Source organism: Anguilla anguilla, chromosome 15 (genome assembly GCF_013347855.1).
Source record: "Anguilla anguilla isolate fAngAng1 chromosome 15, fAngAng1.pri, whole genome shotgun sequence".
Lineage (NCBI taxonomy): Eukaryota > Metazoa > Chordata > Actinopteri > Anguilliformes > Anguillidae > Anguilla > Anguilla anguilla.
In genome coordinates, this window is record NC_049215.1 from 15,381,717 (window position 1) to 15,404,264 (window position 22,548).

Consider the following 22,548-nt stretch of genomic DNA (forward strand, 5'->3'; position numbering starts at 1 on the left):
TGTTGATAGATAAACACTGATTTATGAAAATAAATCAGCTTCAATGAAAAGTCAACTTAGAAGTCTGGCTATTTGGATACAATGTATCCTACATCTGTCAGTACTTCTACACTCATAGACAATTTTCCAAATTATTAGGGATGTCTTAATCCAGTTTTCCATTCATATCCAAGTATAGTAACATTCAGTATTATCTGATACTGATCCAATACTTATATTTTTCGTTATTTGGCTTTCTATAATTATTCAACAGTTACCCTACACACAAGGACACTCAGCTTCGCTTAAAATAATAAATAAAAATAAAACAATAAAAAATAATAAAAACTGCAAAAAGTCTGCATACTCCTTTCAGCGGTGTTTCTTCAGATTCTTTCTCAGATTCATTGCATTGTAAGAAGCATTGTCAATGCCACCCATTGAAGCACCGGCATTGACAATGTTGCAAGTGGCTGTATGGCTGCTTTCAGATTCCAGTTTGTAAAGGCTCCACACTGCAAACATTGTGGCAGATAGCAACGTTTTTCATAACCAACAGAGTCATTTGTGGAGGCAAATGCATAGTGATTGTTCACAGGAGTGACAGCACATTCAGACAATTGGCATAAACGGAGTCAGAAAACATGGAGGCGAAGCTTTGCTACAGGTGAAATTTGCACATTTGAAAATGTTAATTAAGCGTTATAATCGAGACATCCCTCCACTTACTACAAGTCCATTTCCCAAATTACAATTCCTAATTTCCCAAGTTTCAAAAACTGTTACCCAGTCTGGCTTGTTACCCATAATCTTTGCTTGTGTCATATCCACAGTAATGCAAATACCGTGTTCACTTAAAAAAAAAAAAAAAAAAAAAATTAACGGTTAAATTATAATGGAAGGTCTGCTTGGTTTATGATAACGATGATGTTCATTTCCAAAAGTAAAAATGCTTATAGATCACCAAATAGATGTGTGGAGAACTGAATGAATTTGAAAAAATAGGAAAAACCACACTCTTACAGTTTACTGAAGCCTGGCTTAACCACAATATCTTCCTATTGACATGAAACATTATTCAATGTCATAATACTATCACATATTTATACCCTTTTTCTGCCGTTATTGATCATGCATCACACAGAGAGTGAATTACTACCTTCCGACCCAGGGCCCACTGACCTAGAGGGCCCACTGGAAGGGTGGAGTTGCATCGTATTTTTTCTCATATATATACATTAAAAAAATTTCATACAAACTCTTTATTCCCGAGGCGTGTAATAGGAATTATGCCAGAATGGATACTTGTGATTGGTAGGCTAGAGGCTATTGTTATATCAATACAGTTTGTTCCTTGCATGCTCCTTTGTAGAACCCATAACTTGCAGGAGAGGGGGGAGGGGCTAACCAGTGCCTTGTAAAAAGAAGAAATAAAGCACTCGGTCTTAATACTGGCTAATAGACCCGTTTCATGTCTGTAGACATGAGGAATGCCCATGCAATCCTGGGGCAAAAAATAGTTATAGCCTAGGATTGTGAAAGGCTATCACAATGCGATGGACTTGATCATCAACAATTTAAGTCAATCATTTCAGTGCATCTAATTGAGCTACAGCACACTGTAGTATACACAATGCTATATGATGTTTTACGAAACAATGTATAGCTGGGAATTTTCTCCCAGAAGAATTAATGTAAATTAGAGGCATTCCGATATTTAGTTTTACGTCCAATTGGGGTGGATAATTAGCCATGAGAATCAACAGGATCAGGAGAGAGGGTCTATGTTGTCCTTTAAGCAAACCAGCGAACACTAGCCTAGCTAAAGCTAAAAAAATACCTTATAAGCAGGAAGGGTAAGAATACACTAAAATGTACTGCATGTAATAAAATACCTCCCAATAAAATATATTTTTAACCTGCAATAAAAACGGTGGATGCATAGATTGCTTTCAAAGTGGTACAGCAGTATAAAACATAAAAAAGAGGAAAGCAGCTCATATTAAATATGAAATGTTCAGGGTATTAACTATTAGCTGACCTGCAACAAGCTGATTATGTAGCTTGCTAATGTTAGCTAGCCTGAAATAAACGTCCTAGTATAACATGAAACTATTGGCTGGAAATCAGTTTTAAAAGAGATTTTATCAGACCACTAAATAAATCATTTCCTAATGTATTCAACATTTCATTTGCCGAATAAAAAACTTTCAAAAAGTCTTTACGCTTGTATGCCGCTTTCTCAATTTTTATGTTTTTTCCCAAGAGATAATTTAGCGGTGAAATTGAAACTTCTGAAACAGAAAGTCTGGGGTTACATTAAAGAATTCTGACCAATTTTATTGCCCGACATCTGCAGTTTTATTAACTTGTTACCTCAAGCCAAATCGAGAGTTGAGTAACTGATTTCAGAGGCTTCACTTGCATTTCTAATGGTGTAGACCGCACTAGATGAGAGCAACACACAACTTCCGGTTTCCAAAAGGATTCTCCTGAGTGGAACTGGTGATTGGAAGTGTGAGAGGGTGCCACATTTAACTAATTGGACCGCAGCCCAAGACTGAATGTGTCAGGCACATTTGCTGGGCGGAGTTTCACTCGTACACTGAGACATAGGTTTGCGTTCCCTGAACGCCATGCTCAAGACAAAGGATGATCGATAGAAAGTATTGATCTGCTGTTGAGCAAGCAGGTTAAGAGAGGGTGCTCTTGATATCCCTATATACACGAGATATGGGACATAAAATGCGAACGTAAAGCAAAGCAAATAACCTAAAGAAACGATCAAAATAGTCCAGCTGCCAGGGATTTTGCTTTCTTTTGCCCATTCATACAGAACTAAATAAATCTGTCCCTGTCATTGTGAGGCCATTGTGTTTTCAATAGAATATGTAATATAAAGGAATATGTTCATTGAGGCAACATACACACAAAGCCAAAAGAAACCTGTATGAAAATGCACCAAATGAAAAAGAGGACTCTTCCACACACACACACACACACACATTTTTTAAGACCAGGGACTTGCAGTACAAGCAGAGTAGGGAGAAGTCGGTATTTGCAAAATGTAACACATGGTGTTATGGGATATGGCAATATCTTCAAAAATACCTCTCACAGTAATGTCAATACAGCAATGACTGCTTTAAAAAAAACATTCCACCAAGAAAACATGCACACACAAACAAATGTATTTGTGTTTCATTTCAGAAATAACAGCTTCCATGTAGACACCATGAAAGGGAAATATTCTGAGGATATTCTCTGTAGATTCCAGACTGATCTTTCAAAAGGTACAGGTTCTTTGAATTATTATTATTATTATTCTCTTTTAATGAATTGTACTGCTTACAAAAAGCAAAATGTAAGATACTTGAGTAGTTGTCTGAAGTGCCTTAAAAATATATATTTTTTTCTGTATCTGCAAATTCAATCATCTGTGATATATACCTTTCAGGCACATGCAGTGCTAACATCATCTTTTCAGGACCACGTTTGAGCAGTCTCCAGTTTATGCAAAAACCATCTTTTCAAAATTGTGTAAAAAAGGAGGCAAACACTTCGAACTTGCGATAAGTGAAAGCAAGGTGTTTTCAATGATAACAGAATTGCCGACAATGTGTAAACAGAATTAGTCATTTCCAAGGTGAGCTTTGCTGCCAAACGCATTCACCAAAGATAGCAACACAACCACTGCAGACAATTTCACTTCACATTTCCCAGAGAATTTTTGCCTTGAGAGTTTTCTTCAGCATTTAATTATGAGGCTAAAATCAAACTCTAAATTAGATTTCAATTTGGACCCTCCAGCTAATCTTCAATTACAAAACGGCTGTTGGTAAGTAAACTCCCTCTTGCATGCAGCAAGGAACTTCCAAACTGCTTTTAAAAAAGAAAAACAAATCCACATTCCACAACATACCTTATTAGGGAATAAACAGACAAAATGTCCATTTATGGTGACTGCCATTTTTACAGATGCCATGTCAGGAAAAAAGAAAAAAAAAAGAAAAAAACATCATGCATCCCTTGGCAATCAATTATCTAAGGCAATCCATGAACTGAGATTTAAATTTTTCAACTTGGTTCAGATGGTTTATTTGAATTAGGGGCAAGTTTATTTCTAGGCCCAGTGTGATGTAAGCACACTAATCGCACTGCATACAACCAACAGAAACATCCCACTGATCAGAGCTGCACAGGGGGTCAACTTCTAAAGCCTCTCTGTGGAAACCCAGTCCAAGCTCTGTACATCAGACAGGCAATGCAGCAACTAGTTTAAAGAAAGTGTTGCTTCCATCCAGTTATTTTGCCTTCCGCTCCTATTTTTTTAATAGAATACATAACATAAGGGTGATATGAATGTTGATTTACAAGTAATTTCTAATTTACTTTTATTTGTATTCATTTCTATAACTGATAAACTCACCAAACAGTCTAAAAAAGACTTGATTATGAGTCATCGTCACAAACGGTCGTTGAATCTAAGCCCTACTTTCATCATGACCTGGCAAATGTAATGAAATGTCCATGGAATGGTTCAAGTGTGAAGAGAAATGCAAAGCAAATTGGCCTACATTTTCATCATTAATGTTTGGTTGTTGAGAAACTGGGCATTTAACTAGAAGCGTGCAGGTTTGATTCCCCACTGGTATTCTGCAGTTGCATTGGGAACAGCAAAGTTTAACTCAGTTAGAGCAGCAGTGCAGGTGGTTCCCTGTGGAATGGATGCTACACGGCTCACCGTGGGTGAGGGCCAATGCGAGTGTGGAGTAAATCAGTGATGCTCATTGTGTTTGTGCTGTCTGTTATTCTTTGTCATTTTAGTTATGGACATGAACCTCCATCCGCTTCCATATCTGAACTTAGAACTGCATGTAAAATACAGGCAATATTCACAAATGAATATCATATTTATCCAGGGGTCAATGACATGGAAGTGTGATTTGGAACTGAGGGTGTGAACACTGCACTAATAAATAAAATAATAATAATAATAACTTATAAAACCATAAATGTTTATAGAAATGAAACTGATAATAGCAGTCACAAATGATGGATGCTGCCATTCGTCCTTGACTCAAAAAAATATATTAAAATTAACATGCTTGTGTGTGTTGTGAGCCTCATTCAATCCATTCTCAGTTCCAAGCCACAAGAACGTGCTCTTCATTTTGACTCACAGTTGCAAGCAAGTGCTGAAGTTTGGATGATCACCAAAAAGAAAATGAATACTTCCATTTAATTGTGAGTTAAAGTTCATTATGAGTATGCATTGAATCATCCCAACAGCATCATTGCACTGTGGGTGGACTAAACGGAGACTACACCATAAATAAATAAATAAATAAATAAATATAATTCATGCAAATATTGGCAATTAATACCACTTTACAAGTTTTGTGTAAAAAAAAAAGAAGAAAAAAAAGCCATTTCACACAAGTGTTGTGAAGGGACTGTGACCAACAACTCTCAACATAAAATCATAATGTGCATGAATAAATAAAAAACCAAGATATCACTTTTAAACATTTATTATGAAATTATAAATTTGTAAACAGTTTAAAACAAGGCTGAAAGAAATAATTATGTGCATTTTCCTTTCTAAAACCCCACTGATAGATTACTTTCACAGACAAAAAAGAGAAAAAGAGATAACATTACATAAAGCAGAACAAGCCCATTATGGCATAATACAGCACATTAAGCAAGATTACCAAGAGCTCAATTTACATAAAAACATCCCTTATATACATCATATTTTACATAGATACATTTGAAATAAGTCTGGAGGCAGCTGCACAACTGTCTGTTGCTGTTAAATTGCAAGTGAGGCGTTGTTATTACTGCTATTATTTTGAACAAGACCGTGCTTTGACAGCGACAGTGTGGCGCTCCGGTTTTGACATACTGACCCGTTCCTGGGACAAATCCCCCGGGGGGGAGGGGGGGTCAGTGCTTCAGAATGGGGCACCACACTGCCCAAATGGGCCTATTTGTAAAGCACACCCACTGTTGATATTAAGGAAAGAAATAATCTTATGAACAGAAAAAGCCAGAAATTTCCAGGCATCTCTGAACTGACCCTAAGGGAACGTTTATACTGCATGAGGATTTGGCAACAGTAAATTTTGTATGCAGTTTTTTATTCTACATTACTTGTTTATTGCAAACTTAAAAAATAATAAATGTAAACAATGGCTACAAACCGACAGTCAAGAAACATTTTCTTCATCTCTCCACTTCAATTATTGAAGTAAAAATTTTGGAATTTTGGAAATTTTGGAATTCTGTTTTCAATAATGGGATTTTCCCCACACTCTAAATATTTCTATAACGCAATTTGTAGAATGATGTCAACTTAAGTGACCCAAAACATGTAGCCTAAACATCGGATTGGGTGATTATAATGGCTGATCATGGTGTTGCAATACTATTATTTCAGTCAGAGCACAAAAAAAGTAAATCTATTATAATCATTATTACCTCTTATATTTATCAGTTAATATATGTAGCTTGTGAAATGATTAGATGATGGAAGATGATCCATCTTTCTCCTTCTTTCATTCTTCACCAAATGGGTAACCATCCAGAAGGGATGAAATCATTAAAGACACAGCACAGTAATAAAAAATGTTTGATAACTCTTCTCTGGAAACAGACCTTGGCATTGATCTGCACATAAAACTGGAACAAACTGTAACAACTGAAAAACTCTTGGCTGACAGCATGAAAGTCAAGTCCATCTCACATCTCTAAGGTGTTAAACTATACACTGCAGTAAGTTTTAAATATTCAGCTATCATGGAAAACGCGGAAAGTTGTCAAACAAGTGTATTGTTTGATTTATCCATTTAACAGATGCTCTAATCCAAAGCAACAATTTATATGTATATTTTTTAACTTAGTTCATCCATGCAGCTGACTATTTATTGAAGGTTAAATAGCTTGTGCAGAGATTCAATAGCAGTGCCAAACCTGGGAAACAAACTTGCATCTAGTATGTTACAAATCCAGCTTCTGTAACCATCATGCTACACTACCTCTGTCAACCGTTTCCGTTAGTACAAAGCAACACAAACAAAGCTGTCAAAGGTGTAAGGATTGGATCTAGTGTACTTGCTTTCTTTTCTGTTTCTACACCTGAGCCGTGCATTGCAGCAACCCAACTCTTAGTGTTAACTTAGCTACAGCAGATCTACCTAACATCCTGATTGGCGTATAAAATGTTACACATTTGTACAGTTGTCCACACAGCTAGAGATAAAATGCAAGGTTCATTATTATAACTTTCAAATAGTTATGTCTACCTCACCCCAAGGTAGTGTTGTGATGTTTGTGATATTCCAAACAGGGCTGGAAGGTGTCCAAATTTTATTTTCTTTATTTAATTTTGAGAGGGGCTGTAAAAATTCCTCATAGAGCTGTATTAGCCATCTTCACTTCTGCTAAAGTGGCAGTAAAAAACAATTTGTGCACTTACTAACTGTAAGAACTCACACAGTGTACAGACTATTCTGTATTATTGCAGTTTAGATTGGTTAGTGAGTCACAATTGGTTAGCTAGGAATTAAACGCATCTCTGCATCATGGTAAACAGGCTGAACAAAAAATATTTGAAGCAGCTGTAAGACCGAAAGCATCTAAATCGGCTTAACGTGGGCTGCAAATTGAGAACCTTACTGAAACTCAGAGCAGGAAAGGTTTCAAGGTGTCTTTTAGACCACTTAATAAGCAATGTCTTCATTTACACTGTACTCATTTGTTTAATCTGAGGATCACAAGGTTAAAAAAAGTCAATATATCTATCTTCACAACTGACCAGCTTTTGTGTGTGTGTCTATGTATGTGTGTGTGCATGCAAGTGTTGCCTGTATGTTAGTATATACATGTGTATTTGCATGTATACATACAGTATGTATATATTTTGCCTGTCTGTATATGCAAGTGCATGTATGTGTGTATGTAGAAGCATATGTATGTATGTTTGTACACATATAGGTATGTACGCTGTAAGTATGAATGCATAAGCATATGAATGAGTGCTTGTACACATGTAGGATAGGCATGTACCATATGTATGTATGTATGCATTAACGTATGCATGCACCTATATAGGCTACGGGTAATGGGTGTAAAATATCACCATACAAATGTAAGTATTCCTGAGGCACAGATCAGCGCAACTTAGAGGAGATTGTAACAGACGTGCCCCTCGGGCGCAATATTGTCATAGTTCATTTATCTTTTTAAACTACCCCAATCGTACAAGTCTGCTACACACTAATCCCTTATTAATATGGCAAATGAACCTGTAGGAGAGGCTGGCTCCCCCAAGACAGGACACTGCAGAGGCAAATCTATTACATCCGCTCTCATGGCACTCCTGTTTGGATAAGAAATCCCTCTTCCAGATGAGATAAGTAATGTACCAACTCGCCCAAGGAAAATAGTACCATTTAATATCAACATCCTTTCCTTTAATAATCTTCATCGACCCGGTTTGAGGCCCCTCCCCATCACATCAAGTCAATTTTGAACGCGTTCGCCTATGATCGACATCCAGGTGCCACATTATAATGATTCATACTGTTCTCCTTTATCTCCCGTAACTTCCATACTGCGACCCGAATGATAAGCACAGTCATAGCAACAGCCAACTGTTCGCCACTGGAACGCCAGCGTTATCCTTTGCAATTGGTAGTATACCAAGAAAAGACAGCACAGCGGCCCACGATGCCTCGCATGAGGCAAACCATCGATGATACATTTTTCTTATGAGGCAGGAAAGGGAAATGATTCTTTTGTAGCGATGGGAGAATGAATCATCACCCCCATAATGGGCAGGGATTGTGTGTGCTGTGAAACACTGACACGATTTGGCTTAATCCATCCAAAACTTTCCATAGCAAAACACCATGACTGGATCATATCAGTGGATCATTTGATGAATGTACGATAGCTCCAACCATAGTGCAATTCAGTCTCCCACCACAATTAAATTGTTATACTGGTTTTGGAAAAGGGCGAAACATAATTAATACAATTTCTAAACAGCATTTAGCATATGAAACCATTCACAACTCACCAATTTGTAAAAGGCTAACATCTACACTATAGTAACAATATTACTGTCACAGTAACATTTTGCCTGTACATTACAAATATTATTTGGAACATCATATAATTCATGGGAGATATATGTGTACGGATAATCCATCAGCACACATGCCTCGTATTAAGCCATAATGAATACATGCATATTGACCTCACGTGTACTAAAGCTAAGCTCAGAGACACGCACATACGGCAGGATTTCACCCTGGAACGAGCATGCTGGTTTCACCTCAGCATCCCGTCTCGCTGTGGAGCGTGGACAGCACCTTAGCCATAGCCCTGCTGCACACCTTCTGGAATAGCGGCAGGTAAACGCTACCCTTTTCACCTGTGTGACTGCTCAAATGCTTCAGACTGGAACAGCTGAGCTAAACAGACTGCAGCACAGCGACAAGAGCCTATCCAAAATGGAGTACATTTGGAATTCACAGTGAGAGGTACTCACCCCTTCACATTAGAGCGATAAATAAAACCTTAAATGACAACTATATGAATAACACATAAGTTTATAAGTTCGTAAGTTCACACCTGGCAGAACTAAATTCTTTATCAATCAATAATAATGAACCGAAACATTCTAACCATTATTTGAGTTTTCCACCTTAACTATAGGTGAGGTTTACCTCAGGCTAGCCGGAGGCTGCTCCAATGACCCCCATCTTGGCTCCAGATCACCTACACCTGAGGCCAGCCAGAGGCGTTTGCACAGTTGTTTGACCCGGACTGACAGCACACTGGCCAGCAGTGGACCGAACTCCCAAACTGGCCCCGCTTCAAGTTCAGAAAAAGGAATGCTGATGTTACACTGTTGAAGTTTTTCCTGTTTTCTCAATAGAAATCTGTTTTAAAGCCAAGGATCGTTAGGCTCAGTTAGACTGAGAGAATCTGGAAAAGGACCAACAGAATTTTGGAGGAGTGTCACACGGGCTTGATAGCACAGTTCAATGGCAGCTTTTCAGGAAATGGCCGGATTTCTGAAGTTCGAAATTGCAGATGCCCGATTCCTACTGCTTGACGCGTCCCCACAAACGGGAATTGCTCGCAGGCTGAGGCAAGGTTGAGACATGTCAGGACACAGGACACCACAGGGCTGCAAAGACCCAGGTGCTGTGCCTCCCCCCACCCCCTCCCCCTCCCCCACCCCCCCTCCCGCAGTCTGTGACACACAGTTGCGGTCTCAGCGATACTCAGCCCCAGAGTTCAATTTGATCCTTACCACTGGGTGTGCTGTAATGAGCTGCATTCAAATGTCTGAGCTGGCCTGGCATTCTCATTTATAATTTGATCCACCAGCAGGACCATTGTAAAGAAACACAATCTCTTTTTTTATTGAAATACTTGCATTACTAACATTTCTAATAAAATGCTGCCAGCACTTTTCATAATTAAAGGTATGATTTCTCCCAGCAGACTGAGATTGCTCTGGTGTTTGGTAAATGTCACTGGAATTAAAAATCTCTGGATGTCATTTTCAGGACTGTCTATGCACACGTGTGTGCCTGTGTGTGCGTGTGCGTACATGCGTGTGTCTGTTCTTCTGACATTATTATTATTATTATTTAAAGCAGGGAGACTGCTAAGAATCTCAGGTCAGTCCGTGCAAGAATGCATTACCCTGTAACTAGACACTTGTGAAGTTCAATTTAAGAATTTTAATTCAAAGTACACTTGTTGACCTATGAAAGAAAAAGCTGAAGTATGCTGTGGTAATAAACAGCCAGTAAACATATGCCATGTGACCTTAGAACGTCATTGATGATACAGACTAAGCAAAAGCTAGATTCTGCCTTGCATGTTTCCATTGTAATGACAAGACTGTGTCAGTGTTCTTACTGTAACATCATTAACATCAGTCACAAATGCAAATAATCCCTATCATTACAGAAATTACAGTTTATTCAGCTTGTGAAATTATGTAACAGCTTTGAGCACTTCTTTATAAATTCTCCAGAATTACTCCTCAAGACAGCTCTTTAGACACTGGTACCCATGGGACTAGACGTCCATGGTTTAATTAAACAGTGAAATGCTTCCCATACATCTTCATTGACTTCACTGTTAAATTTGAGTAAAAAATAAAACATAATAATGATTTGCCACCATTTGGACAGCCCGTCTCTCTAAAGTATGCGTAATAGCTACCCCACATAATACATCTGCTGCTGTAACATACTGTGCTGACATATGACACAAAGTAGGGAAGGAATACACGCTGTAAGTAAATGTCAGCCACAAAATAAATAAATAAATAAATAAACAAACATATACATAAATAAATATATAAAAAATAAGGCTGAAGGCAGTGATGGCACGTGATTTTCTATCCTCAACAGCTGTTGTTTCTACTAAGGTTCACTTAGGCGCGAAAAGAAATAAATTAAATGGGTTTTTGTGAATCAATAAAACTGTTCCCGACAGCCTCTGGCAGCAAGAAAGCTGCTGTTCCCCACAGTCCTTTAGCGTTGAGCTTTGGGTGGGTGGCTGATCAGAGAAATCCATGTGTCAATGCTTTTGAAAAAGTCTCTGGTGCAGTTTGTGCTTTAGTCATTTCAACACAGAAGAAGCAAAGAAAGTGATGCATGCAGCCTGTTTTACTTTTCCTGATGTGATATTACAACTAAAGCCTGGCTACATTATTAATAATAATAATAACTATAATAATAATAATAATAATAATAATAATAATAATTTAAGTAGAAATGTTGTGGATAACATATTGTATTCTGTTCAGATGGACATTCATTTTATTTCTTATCAATCTCCTTTGAACCTTGAGAAACAACTTTTATGATTTGATAAGCAAGGTACGAGCCGGCTCAGGAAGCTGGTTAAAATGCACTGGACTCAAGCTTCCTGTTACACTTTTACATGTGGTTTCTGCTAACAGCCTTTTTAGAGATTTTTCCCCCCAATGTTCTGCATAAACCTAGTGCAAAAAGCCCCCATTTGAGGACGTGAAACAGCATAAACAAATATCGCTACACGCCGAAGCCTGACCTATACTTCACCACACTTCATCTTCACTATACATCATCTGTCTTCACTCACTGATTACCACACTCCCCCCATTTTTATAAGGTTACTGGGGAAACTGATAAAATGTGAACCGGGTATATTTCATCTGCCTTTTCCAGAGGATACAACTGACGAATATGCAGTGGAGTGATCCCTCACGCTCAAAGGCCCCCTGCCCCCCCATTCCAGTTCAGCCAGTAAATACTATTAGCAGAGATACCTCTATTGTTTGTTTGCCTTCCATGGTCAAAACATTATACACAACCCCCACCCTCCTCTGACCACAAAAGCTTGACTCCACATCAATAACAGTCACAGCCTTTGCCACTAACCAAAAGAAAAAAGCAAAAAAAAAAAAAAAAAACCAGATCTTATCATTTACAATGGCGGCTGCCATTTTAAATCTGCTGTGCACTTGCTCTGTCATTAGACATCAGACTTTCAGTGAGCGTGCAGACAATCCCGCTCTTTGCCCTACTGCCAATGCTGTGCAGGCATGCTGCACGTTGGCTGGGTGCCAGCCTACACCTTACAGAGCAACAGTGCCACCTATGGGCAGCTTTGTCCCTTCATGCAAGTCCCACTCGGTTAACACTGCACACGGTTTCTGTTGGTTAGCTTTTTTCAGTATTAGTACCAAATTGTTATGGCTTTGAAATAAGCATGGATTAATTAGAATTTTTAGTCTAATTCACTCCTAATCACATTTGAATGGGATGTTTCACATTTTAGTGCTGTCTCATACAGAGCTCTACCATGTTATACCAGGGAACTGAGACTATTCATTTAAGATGTGATATTTTACTATATTTACGTTTTTTTTACATGATAAATAATTTAGTAATCACAACACTTTTACATTTCCCCAACCTTGCTGAGATGGTATCGGAGGTACACAACTACGTATAAAACAGGAAACTGATACAATTTGGAAATTTAAAAAAAAATCAGTAGAGCAAAAAATGTATTCCACTGCCAATGAAAATTTTGCTTCATTAGAACACAAGCACACTATATATACACTATCATCAAAAGCCTCACAGGAAACTACTTATAAAAACCAGCTGTGTCATCTTCTGATAATCAGTGTCCAGCATTATAAATTAATTAGGTTCCACTTACAGCCATTTAATTTATTTCTGCATTGTGCATTTTTGTCTGAAGTGTAACAAAATGGTAAATGGAGCAGACTGGCGTGAAAAAAATGTTTCTTTCACAAATTCTGAAGGCAGAGCGCATTTGAAGAGTAACTGGCAAACTAAATGTGTCTCCACATTCAAGTTTTATCCAGCATCCAGCCTGACAAAAGCATGTGCAGTAAAAGCTCTGGTAAAGCCTCCCAGTGTCGCCCCCCCCCCCCACCCCATCTAGTACACATTAAACCATTAGCATATTCATGAATAACAACAAAATGAGTGTTCCTGAAAAAAACAAACAATAATAAACAAACAACATAAAAATATGTGAATATGTGCAGGTGAATTTTTCAATTACAAAAACAATGCAACATACATAAACACACAATGAAGTGGGACTTTTTTTGGCTTTTGTGGTTTAAGAGTACAAACGATGTATGCGTGAGAGGAGCCCCAAAATGCATCCCTTTTTTTTTTGAAGACACACAGAAAACAGAGCAAGTTAAAGACACACTGGCACTTCAGTACTGATGGGCAGAGTAGTTATGTGCAGTACTTATAGACCAGTAAAAGTGCTCTTTTACCTGTCTGCTGTGCAAGGGCCCCTTCGGCTTGAAACCTCCTTGAGAGCTGCATTCTGAGGCACTGAAGTGGTCCGAGCTAGTGGACGAACGCTTGGATAGGGTATCACAGCCCCCTACAAAGGTGTTGTCCAAGGGGAGCTCCTGAATGACATGGTGCTTTTTAACCAGGACCGGGGTGTCGGCCTTGAGGTGGAAGGCAGACTGCGGGGAGGCGGACTTGTAGTGGCGGGCCAGGTCAGGACTGCTCGGCTTGAAGGTGGTGGTCGGAGCGGCGCTCCAGTCGAAGCGGCCTATTCCCTGCTCCTCCAGCTCAGCTGGGAGGCTGATGGTGCCGTTTATGGGCTCATGGGCGGGGTCGTCAGGCTTGGTCTCCTCAATGGTGACAAAGTTGAGCAGGGAGTTCTTGGGCGACTTCCTTTTCTTGCGCTTCTTCTTCTTGTTCTGTTTGCTTTCCTGGTTAGGGGACATCCACTCTGCGCCCTGCTTCTTGCGCTGTGCCGCTTTGAATCGCGTGGCATGACGACAGCGCACCAGCACAGTGACGAAGATCACCACGATCACCACCATGGCGCCCGCCACAATGGCGATCATGATGGTGAGGTAGTCCCCGTTCTGGTAGGCCTCTCCACTCTCATCAATGGTCCTGTCTAGGGGTGTCTCCATGGTCCTGCGGATGAGGTCGTACACGTAGGTGGAGTTGCCCACTGTGTCGTTGACGAAGAGGAACACCAGCACCAGCGTGTGCAGGGACTTTGGGTATCCAAGATCGCTGATGTTGACCACCAATCGGTGGAGGCCCACATCGGCTGTGGCAGGTTTCTCCTCCAGAGTGATGTTGCCTGTCACGGGGTCAATCCGGAACAGCCCCTTCCCATTGCCACTGACGATAGCATACTTGAGCTCGGCGTTCATCCCTGTGTCACTGTCCACTGCAAACACTTCAGCTACCACTGACCCAGGTATAGCAGAGAGGGGGACCAGCTTGAAGGAGGTGTTGGATGGAGGATATATCACTACAGGCACATTGTCATTTGCATCAATGACGTTAATGGTCACCTTAGCGGCCGAGGAGCAAGGCGGGGAGCCAGCATCAACCGCCCGCACATCGAAGGTGTAGGAGCTCTGCTGTTCCCGGTCAAAGGACACGTTGGACTTGATGACCCCTGAACTGGGGTCCAGGATGAAGTTTTCATTGTCGCTCAGGATAGAGAGGCTTACAGCCGCGTTTTCCCCAGCATCTGCGTCAGTCACAGTGATCACTCCCACCGTGCTGTCCTTGGGTAGGTTCTCGGACACAAAAAACTGGAAGTGGTTGTGCGTGAACTTGGGGTTGTTGTCATTCTCATCCTGCACCGTCACAATCACCGCCGCCTGGCTCTGGAGAGGCGGGGTCCCGTTATCCCTCGCCGTCACTGTGAAGAGGAACCGCTCCTGCTCCTCCCTGTCAAAAACTCTGGAGGCGGTCAGGACCCCTGTTTTACGGTCCAGGTCAAAGAAGGAGGCATTGGGACCCAGTTGGTAGACAATTTCTGCATTCTTCCCGCTGTCTTCATCTGTGGCACTGATGGTCACTAGGAACAAGCCCCGCTTGTTGTTCTCTGGGACTGCCACCTCAATAACAGGCTGACTGAAAATGGGAGGGTTGTCGTTCTCATCTTCCAACCTCACTCTGACTAAGGCTGTCTGATTCAAGCTGGGTTTACCTGAGTCAGAAGCCACGATTTTAAAGTTGTACTCTTTGGTGCCCTCGTAATCGAGCAGTGAGGAGGTTTCCAATAAATACTGGTTATCATAAACCGCTTTCAAGTGGAAGGGGACGTCCTTTTCGATAAAACAAATCACTTTACCGTTGACATCCATGTCTTTGTCCGACACTGTGATCAGGGCAATCTTGGTGTTTATGGGATCCTTCTCAGACAGGAAAACTGTTCCGTTAATTGGACTGATAATATACCTCAGGTCTATGTTAGGGGGATTGTCGTTCACATCTGTTACATTGATAGTTATGGTGGCTTTCGCTGGGCTTGAGCTGCCATCACTGGCTAGCACTGACAGCTTGTGGATGGCGGTTTCCTCCCTGTCCAGCGGCTGCTGCACTTTTATAAGACCGGTGGTAGAGTTTAATGCAAACAGCCTTTTGGTGGCCGGAGATACCTGGGTGTTAAACATGTATCTGATTTCGGCATTGGGGCCCACATCAGCATCCGTGGCTTGCAGCTGCACCACTGATGTGCCCAGGGGTGAATTCTCCGGGATATGCACCTCAATCTGGCCCTCTTTAAAGACTGGTTTGTTGTCGTTCACGTCAGTGACCGTAACCTGGAGGATGGCGGTGCTGGACTTCTGGGGATTTCCCCCATCTTCCACCTTAACCTTCATAACGTAGGTGTCCTTCTGCTCCCGGTCCAGGTTCTGCTGCACAATGAGCTGGGGCCACTTCTCCCCCTCCGGTGTCTCCACGATGTCCAGTCCGAAGGCGCTCTGTCCATTCACCAGCTCGTAGTGCTGCACGCTGTTGAAGCCTGTGTCCGGGTCAGTGGCAGAGGGGATGGCAAAGCGGCTGTTAATCAGAGTGTTCTCTGGAATGGAAATGTTTATGACCGGAGAGGGGAACATGGGGGCATTGTCGTTGGTGTCCTTGACTATTATCTTAATTTTAATAAGCCTGAAATAATCGTTGGGCAAGATGACAACTTCAATCTCGAAAGAGCACTCGTTCTCCTCATAAGAGGGGCCGGGGCAGAGTCTCTCCCTGTCAATCCGGTTAGAAGTTGTAAAGATCTCCCCTGTGCTGCTTAGAACTCTCAGCAGCGGTTTATCTCCAGCTTTTGAAACCAGCCTGTAAACCAGATTAGCACTTGTTCCAGTTGCAGCATTCGTGTGGGAAATGTTCAGATCCTTTGGTATGTTTCCAATGAGAACATTTTCTTGCAGCTCCTCTCTAATCGGGTAGATCAACTCTTGGGCTATAGCTGGGTCAAGCCAAAAGCAGGTGACCAGAGCGGCCAACAGGTAAAAATCTTTGAGGTCCATGGCAGTGTGTGATATTCTTGTCCACTTTGTGTTTCAGATAGTTTTCCCCATAGGATGTACTGTAACGAGACTGCAGGTTTCACAAATCCGTGAATTCGTAGGCAAGGCAACACAATCCTATAAATAAAGAAAAGTTGCAATAGGTTATGATTAATTCAGTCATAAACCAAGTACATAATATAAAATAAATAATAATACCCATTTCAAAACGGCATAGGCATACGCGATCTCACTAAATATACGGATTTATGTATTTCCATGCTGCCTCTGTTAGTATTAATTGTTGTTGAATAAGCGAAATGTTTTCTAGTTATTAATAATAATAATAATAATAATAATAATAATAATACGTTATCCCCTTTTCCCCGCTTCAAAAGATGGTTCTACGTTTGTATCATCATCGGGCATACATTCCTTTCACCTCCAAAAGCTTGCCAGGAGATAACGCTGCAGTAACCGGGGCAGCCATTCAATTACTTACCATCTTCTTTCAAGACATTGAGAGAAGTAGGCAAAACGAGACTTCACTCTCTTCGTTATCCCTAAACTTTATGCTCTTACGGTATGCATTTACTCAAATGGAAATCACTGTTGGTATTTTAGAATTACAGAGTAATATCTAAAGTCACACCGACTGAGGCAGGGTTGGACATTCAACCTACTTATATTTATACAATACATAATTTTCTTACCTCCGTTTTCTTCTGAAGGGTCTCTTAGTGAAAATGTGATTTATTCTCCTGAATATGGCAATCGCACATCTTTATTAAAATCCCCATGGTTTGGCAACGGAAAGACATAGCAGAATTACTCCAACATTAAGATCTTTGACGTGATCAACACTCAAATTAGCTACGTGTCATTCACGAGTAAAAATGTATGCTATGTTCCATCGTAAAAGCACAAGCGTCCGTGGGAGAGAAATCTGCCTTAGAGGTGATGGCGAAGTATGTATCAATTAAGCACTTCGTTTCGGCATTTAACTCTCCGCCGTAAGGAATTCTCAGAACACACGTACTGCGGTTGTCTGAAATCCTCTTCAACAATCTGAATCAGGTGATCCGCGCACGTTATGTTCATTTGGACAAACGGGTCCGTCCAATCATTCCGCAAAGGCATACAGCAGTTACTCTGTGCAACCTGTTTTACTGTTAACGACAACGCAGCGGTAGCGATCAGCGTACTTTTCCTAGAGCAGGGGTAAAAAAGCAGTTCGATGTGATCCAGGTTTTTTCTTCTTTTTCTTATCCGTCTATGATGTCTTTTATGCCAAAATTAAGAAGTGTTCTCTTTGTAGTCTTCAAAGTGTCACAGAGCGCATCTGATGTAGTTGCCTCTGTGATAACAGGTGACATGCACCTATAAACTGATAGTTTGACTATGAGTGGGGAAACCTTTTTTCCTTGCTCGATCCCCTCTCCGGACTGAATTTCTTGTAATAACTCTGAATAAACCCAAAGGGGAGGGGGAGCGAAATACAGCAGCCGACAGACCCCGCAAATGTATTGGATCTAGTTACTCATGACGTAATTTCAAGGGGCGGGAATAGCGCTTCCACTGGTCGGTCCAAAAGTCACTCACTATGGGCCAAGTCTGCTGAAACGGTCTGGGAGATGCTGCAGAGCTCATTGCTGCGGGCTGAAGGAGAGGTGTGCTCCGGGAAATGAATTGTGGGCTGTTCTATTATATTTTAGTTACATTTACCTATCACTTGTGCGAGGGCAACGATATTTATGGTGTCCCGTTTAAAAGCTTATGGAAAAGACAACAAAGGTGCAAAAAAAAAAAAAGAGCAACGGTTGCTATGGGCGCAGAACAACTGTTTTTTTTTTCAGTTAAAAAATAAAATAAATATACAGCAAGCAGAAATTTTCAAATAATTTGTAGACTAAATCAAATGACCGAATCTTGGCGAACTGTTTCTTTAACAAACAAAAAAAAAAAAAAATGCAGCAAAGAGCGCTGTACAGGGTAGCTATAGCTTTTAAGATGTTTTATTTATTTATTTTTACAGCGAAACGAAATAGCACGCTTGCTGGACCATCCGCCCCCAGGAATGTCACGTACTTAACACTAGTCAATGTCATAGTGTGTGTACGCTTATAAATGCGCCTTAGATGTTCTAGCTACTGGTAGATTCCAAATGAGATCCAAGAACGAATGTCAACCCTGCTGTGTCCAAACGAGCTAACGATACGTACGTTCTAAAAATGAATGATTTCATGGCTATCCAGTATGTTTGGAATACATGGCTGCGGAATCATTATTATTATTTTTCTTAACTATTATTATTATCAATGCATGTGTTTTCTGTTATTTGCAAACTATTACAGCATCAACTAAAAAAGACACGTTGGCATGAGCGCTTATACGCTGACATAATACGCTTGTCACTAAAGACAGTATTAAAGAATGCTTGTCAGCAGCATGTCCACTAATGCTGCTGACAAGCATTCTTTATGAACATGAGACGTCAAGTTTTACTTCCAATATATGCTAAATTGTCTATACTTAGCTATTTATTCAGTTTAATTGAAACTTAACTTAACTGAAGGAACTGGGGGTATAACCGTTTCCTTGTTAGATAGTGGCATGCTTGTTGCTGACTAAAGCTCCAAGACATCGAGGCAGGAGACTAGTGTCATGGTGAACACTGCCATCTAGAGGCTATTAAATTAATTTGAGCGTCTAACCATTAATTGCGCAACTAAAAAAGTATCCTTAATTCATTAATTATATTCCACCAATCTTTGAGTAATAAAAAATATAAACTATTTGTTTTCCCCTTTTGTCCATATCCCATTTAGATCAGAAGTTTTGGAGAAAAAAAAGTAAGCTACTGTGTATTCATGGGAAAAATATAATTCCTATAAACATATTCAGCATTATTCACATATGTATGTATGTATGTATTTTATTATCATTATTATAGAGGGCAGATAGAAATGGACAACCCCAGCATGCACAAATCTTCATTTTTCTTGCACCAACTTACAGTACTAACAATTCAGTAATAAAGCTTGTCCTTTTATTTTTCTTATTTATATGAAGTGGAATTTTTAATAATTCATGTTCACTCATTTTATATAGTTCATTTGTGAGCATAATGTAGTGACACAAATGCCGTATGATCATTTTATGATTGTTAATTGTTTGCTGACAATGAGTAAGTCTGTCAGTCAATCTGTCTATTTGTTCAAAAACAGGTGGGAAGACTGTGCCACACTTGACATCTTATCTGGAATTCTTTAGTTTGTTATTACATTATTCCTGGAAAAGGGAACCCTTTAATGTTAGGCAATACCTCTAATGTCAGTTCCCTGTTTTAATTCCCATGTCTTTCTGTGTACCGGCATTATCTAACTGTGCTGTGTTTTGGCCTGACAAGGCAACTATTGTAAATGACAATGTGTCAATTGAAGCTTGGCTAAATAAAATGGATAAAAATAAAATAAAAACTTTGGCAGCACCAAATGTTTTGATTTAATTAATTGTCAGTTCATTACACATAAAATACTTGTGCACATGAGAATACATCCTTGCAGAAGTAAGGTTTTCTTCAGGACAGGAACACGACATGCTTCTGTGACCCCGTCATCTTGAAATAAAACTGAATTGCACCTCACAATAGAGACATTTGCATTTCAGCTGGTTGTGGATGCCATTATGGTGCCATACTGAACTTTTCACAAAGAATAAAAATGAAGCAGAACATTTTATATCAATATTTTATGTTCCTTAGTGTTATCTGTAATCTGAAACAGAGCTTCTGCCAGTCTTTCCGTGAGTTTATTTATTTATTTTTTTGTATTCTTTGGGGTAGAGGATTACAGTTTCTTTGTATTGATTTTTTTTTTTTCTATACGTCCTCTGCTGTATATTCACTTCAGAATACTGAACTGAACTTGCTATTGTGTAAAACCATGTATATATATATATATATATATATATATATATATATTTGTGTGTGTGTGTGTGTGTGTGTGTGGGCGTGTGCATGTGCGTGTGTGTGTGTGTGTGTGTGTGGTGTAGGAGCATTACTGCAAAATAAATTCTGTTCTGCAGCTATTTTCAATTTATGAAAGGGGATATTTACTCCAAAAATAATTGCTGGACAGAAACAGCTCATAGTAGCAGCCTTGCGCCTGGATGAAATTCACACCAGACCAAAGCAGATCAATCGTTTGTGGACTGCGGAGGGAGTACAGCCCATCCTTTCTGTAATATGGACAGCAGTCCTCCCCTAAAGTCTGGAAAGATGACCTGCGGTGACTAGGGCTCCTACCGGAGACAAAGTCGCCAGACAAAAGAATCTGAAAAGATGGTTTTCCTTCTTTTGTCTCCTGACATTTGGTAAAGACCAGCAGGTTTCACATCTTTGTGCGACGAGTGCCCTATGTCGGACATACCTGCTCACCTACTGCTGGGCCATTCATGCAGGGTTCTGGTTATCTGGAATAGGAAGGGCATGTGTTTCTGTTCCAGTCCAGTCCAGAACAGAAGTGGGCACTTTCATGCCTGTTATTTTCAAAGAAATTTAGGCCAGTACCGCACAACCTACAGGAAGCCTTCCTTAAGTACCGCTGTTTGTAGAAGGAGTGGAAGCAAAAAGAGTAAATTGTTTCCTGCTTTCTTTTCTACCAAAGTAATATATGCCTTTCCCCATTTAATGAATAAGCTTCACCAAAATGGTGAATAATGAATGACACAGATCACACAGAGATGGCCAAATAACTAAGGCATAGAGAATTCAAGGCGACCTCTTGGGTCTTGGCTTCCCAGTCTAACCTTGTGTGCTCTTTCTGCTTGGGTTCCTGAAGCTATCGTCACATCGTCCTGCAGTCCAAACACATACTGTTGTACGTAACCTGCATATCCCCTACATGTTAGCGTATGTGTGTGTGTTTGTCCACGTGTGTTTATCTGCATGAGTGCATGTACGATGCATGAGAGCAACACCGTGCATGTTTGTATGAGTGTGTGTGTGTGTGTGTGTGTGGAAAACCTGATTCGCAAAGACACACGCAAGCATGAAACAGCAGGGTTGCTAGAAAACTTGTGGAATTGTGCGTCTTGTCACCATACTAAGAACAGGTACTTTAGCAGAATTCTCTACCTGACCTTTAGCCCCCTGAGTACCATATTTCAGAAAACCGGATATTTGCCATCCTGAACCAGTAACAAAGTAGGAAAGAAAACCCAAATAATACACAGATTCAGGTTTTCGCACCAAATACATTTGATCTCAGCACAGCATCATGTCACTCGTTATATTGATTTATGCCACATTCTTACTGCCTCTGCTTTATTCCAGAATACCAAATGTGATTTACCTTGGGTATTTGTGCAAAAACGAAAAAATATAAAATCTAAACAAACCTAATCAAATCACTAGTAGGTTTTGAAGTGAGACGTGATTTTACATTTGTTTCTCCCCTGCATGTGTTCCAGAGTCACATTTGGAAAGGGCCTATGACAGAACACATTATTAAAAGGAAATGTTCCCTTCCAGATATTGGAGTCAATGTGCTTGGCTTTAAACGGCCGTTAATGGTGGTTCAGATTCATGTGTCAGGGCCAGTCACCTCATTTCAACCGGTGACGTTCAGGTTTCCAGGTGACAGTATCATCAGCACCATGTCTCAGATTGGCCAGATGCTACACCACCCAATGCGCGCTCACAG

At 40.2% G+C, this 22,548-nt stretch overlaps 1 protein-coding gene and 1 long non-coding RNA gene across 4 annotated transcripts in view; one reads left to right on the forward strand and one right to left on the reverse strand.

Annotated features, from left to right (window-relative positions):
- LOC118214578 (protocadherin-9) overlaps window positions 1-18,317 on the reverse strand; it is a 223,577-nt gene extending 205,260 nt beyond the window's left edge. For all 3 annotated transcript variants that reach the window (XM_035394659.1, XM_035394661.1, XM_035394658.1), the window contains exons 1-2: window positions 17,557-18,317; window positions 13,832-16,981 (exon numbers count right to left, since the gene is read on the reverse strand). In XM_035394659.1, the coding sequence (XP_035250550.1) occupies window positions 13,832-16,864 (3,033 nt within the window). In that variant the 5' untranslated portion in view covers window positions 16,865-16,981; window positions 17,557-18,317. The remainder of the gene's footprint in view (window positions 1-13,831; window positions 16,982-17,556) is intronic.
- Window positions 1-22,548, forward strand: part of LOC118214579 — a 75,305-nt gene that overhangs the window by 44,922 nt on the left and 7,835 nt on the right. The window lies entirely within an intron of this gene.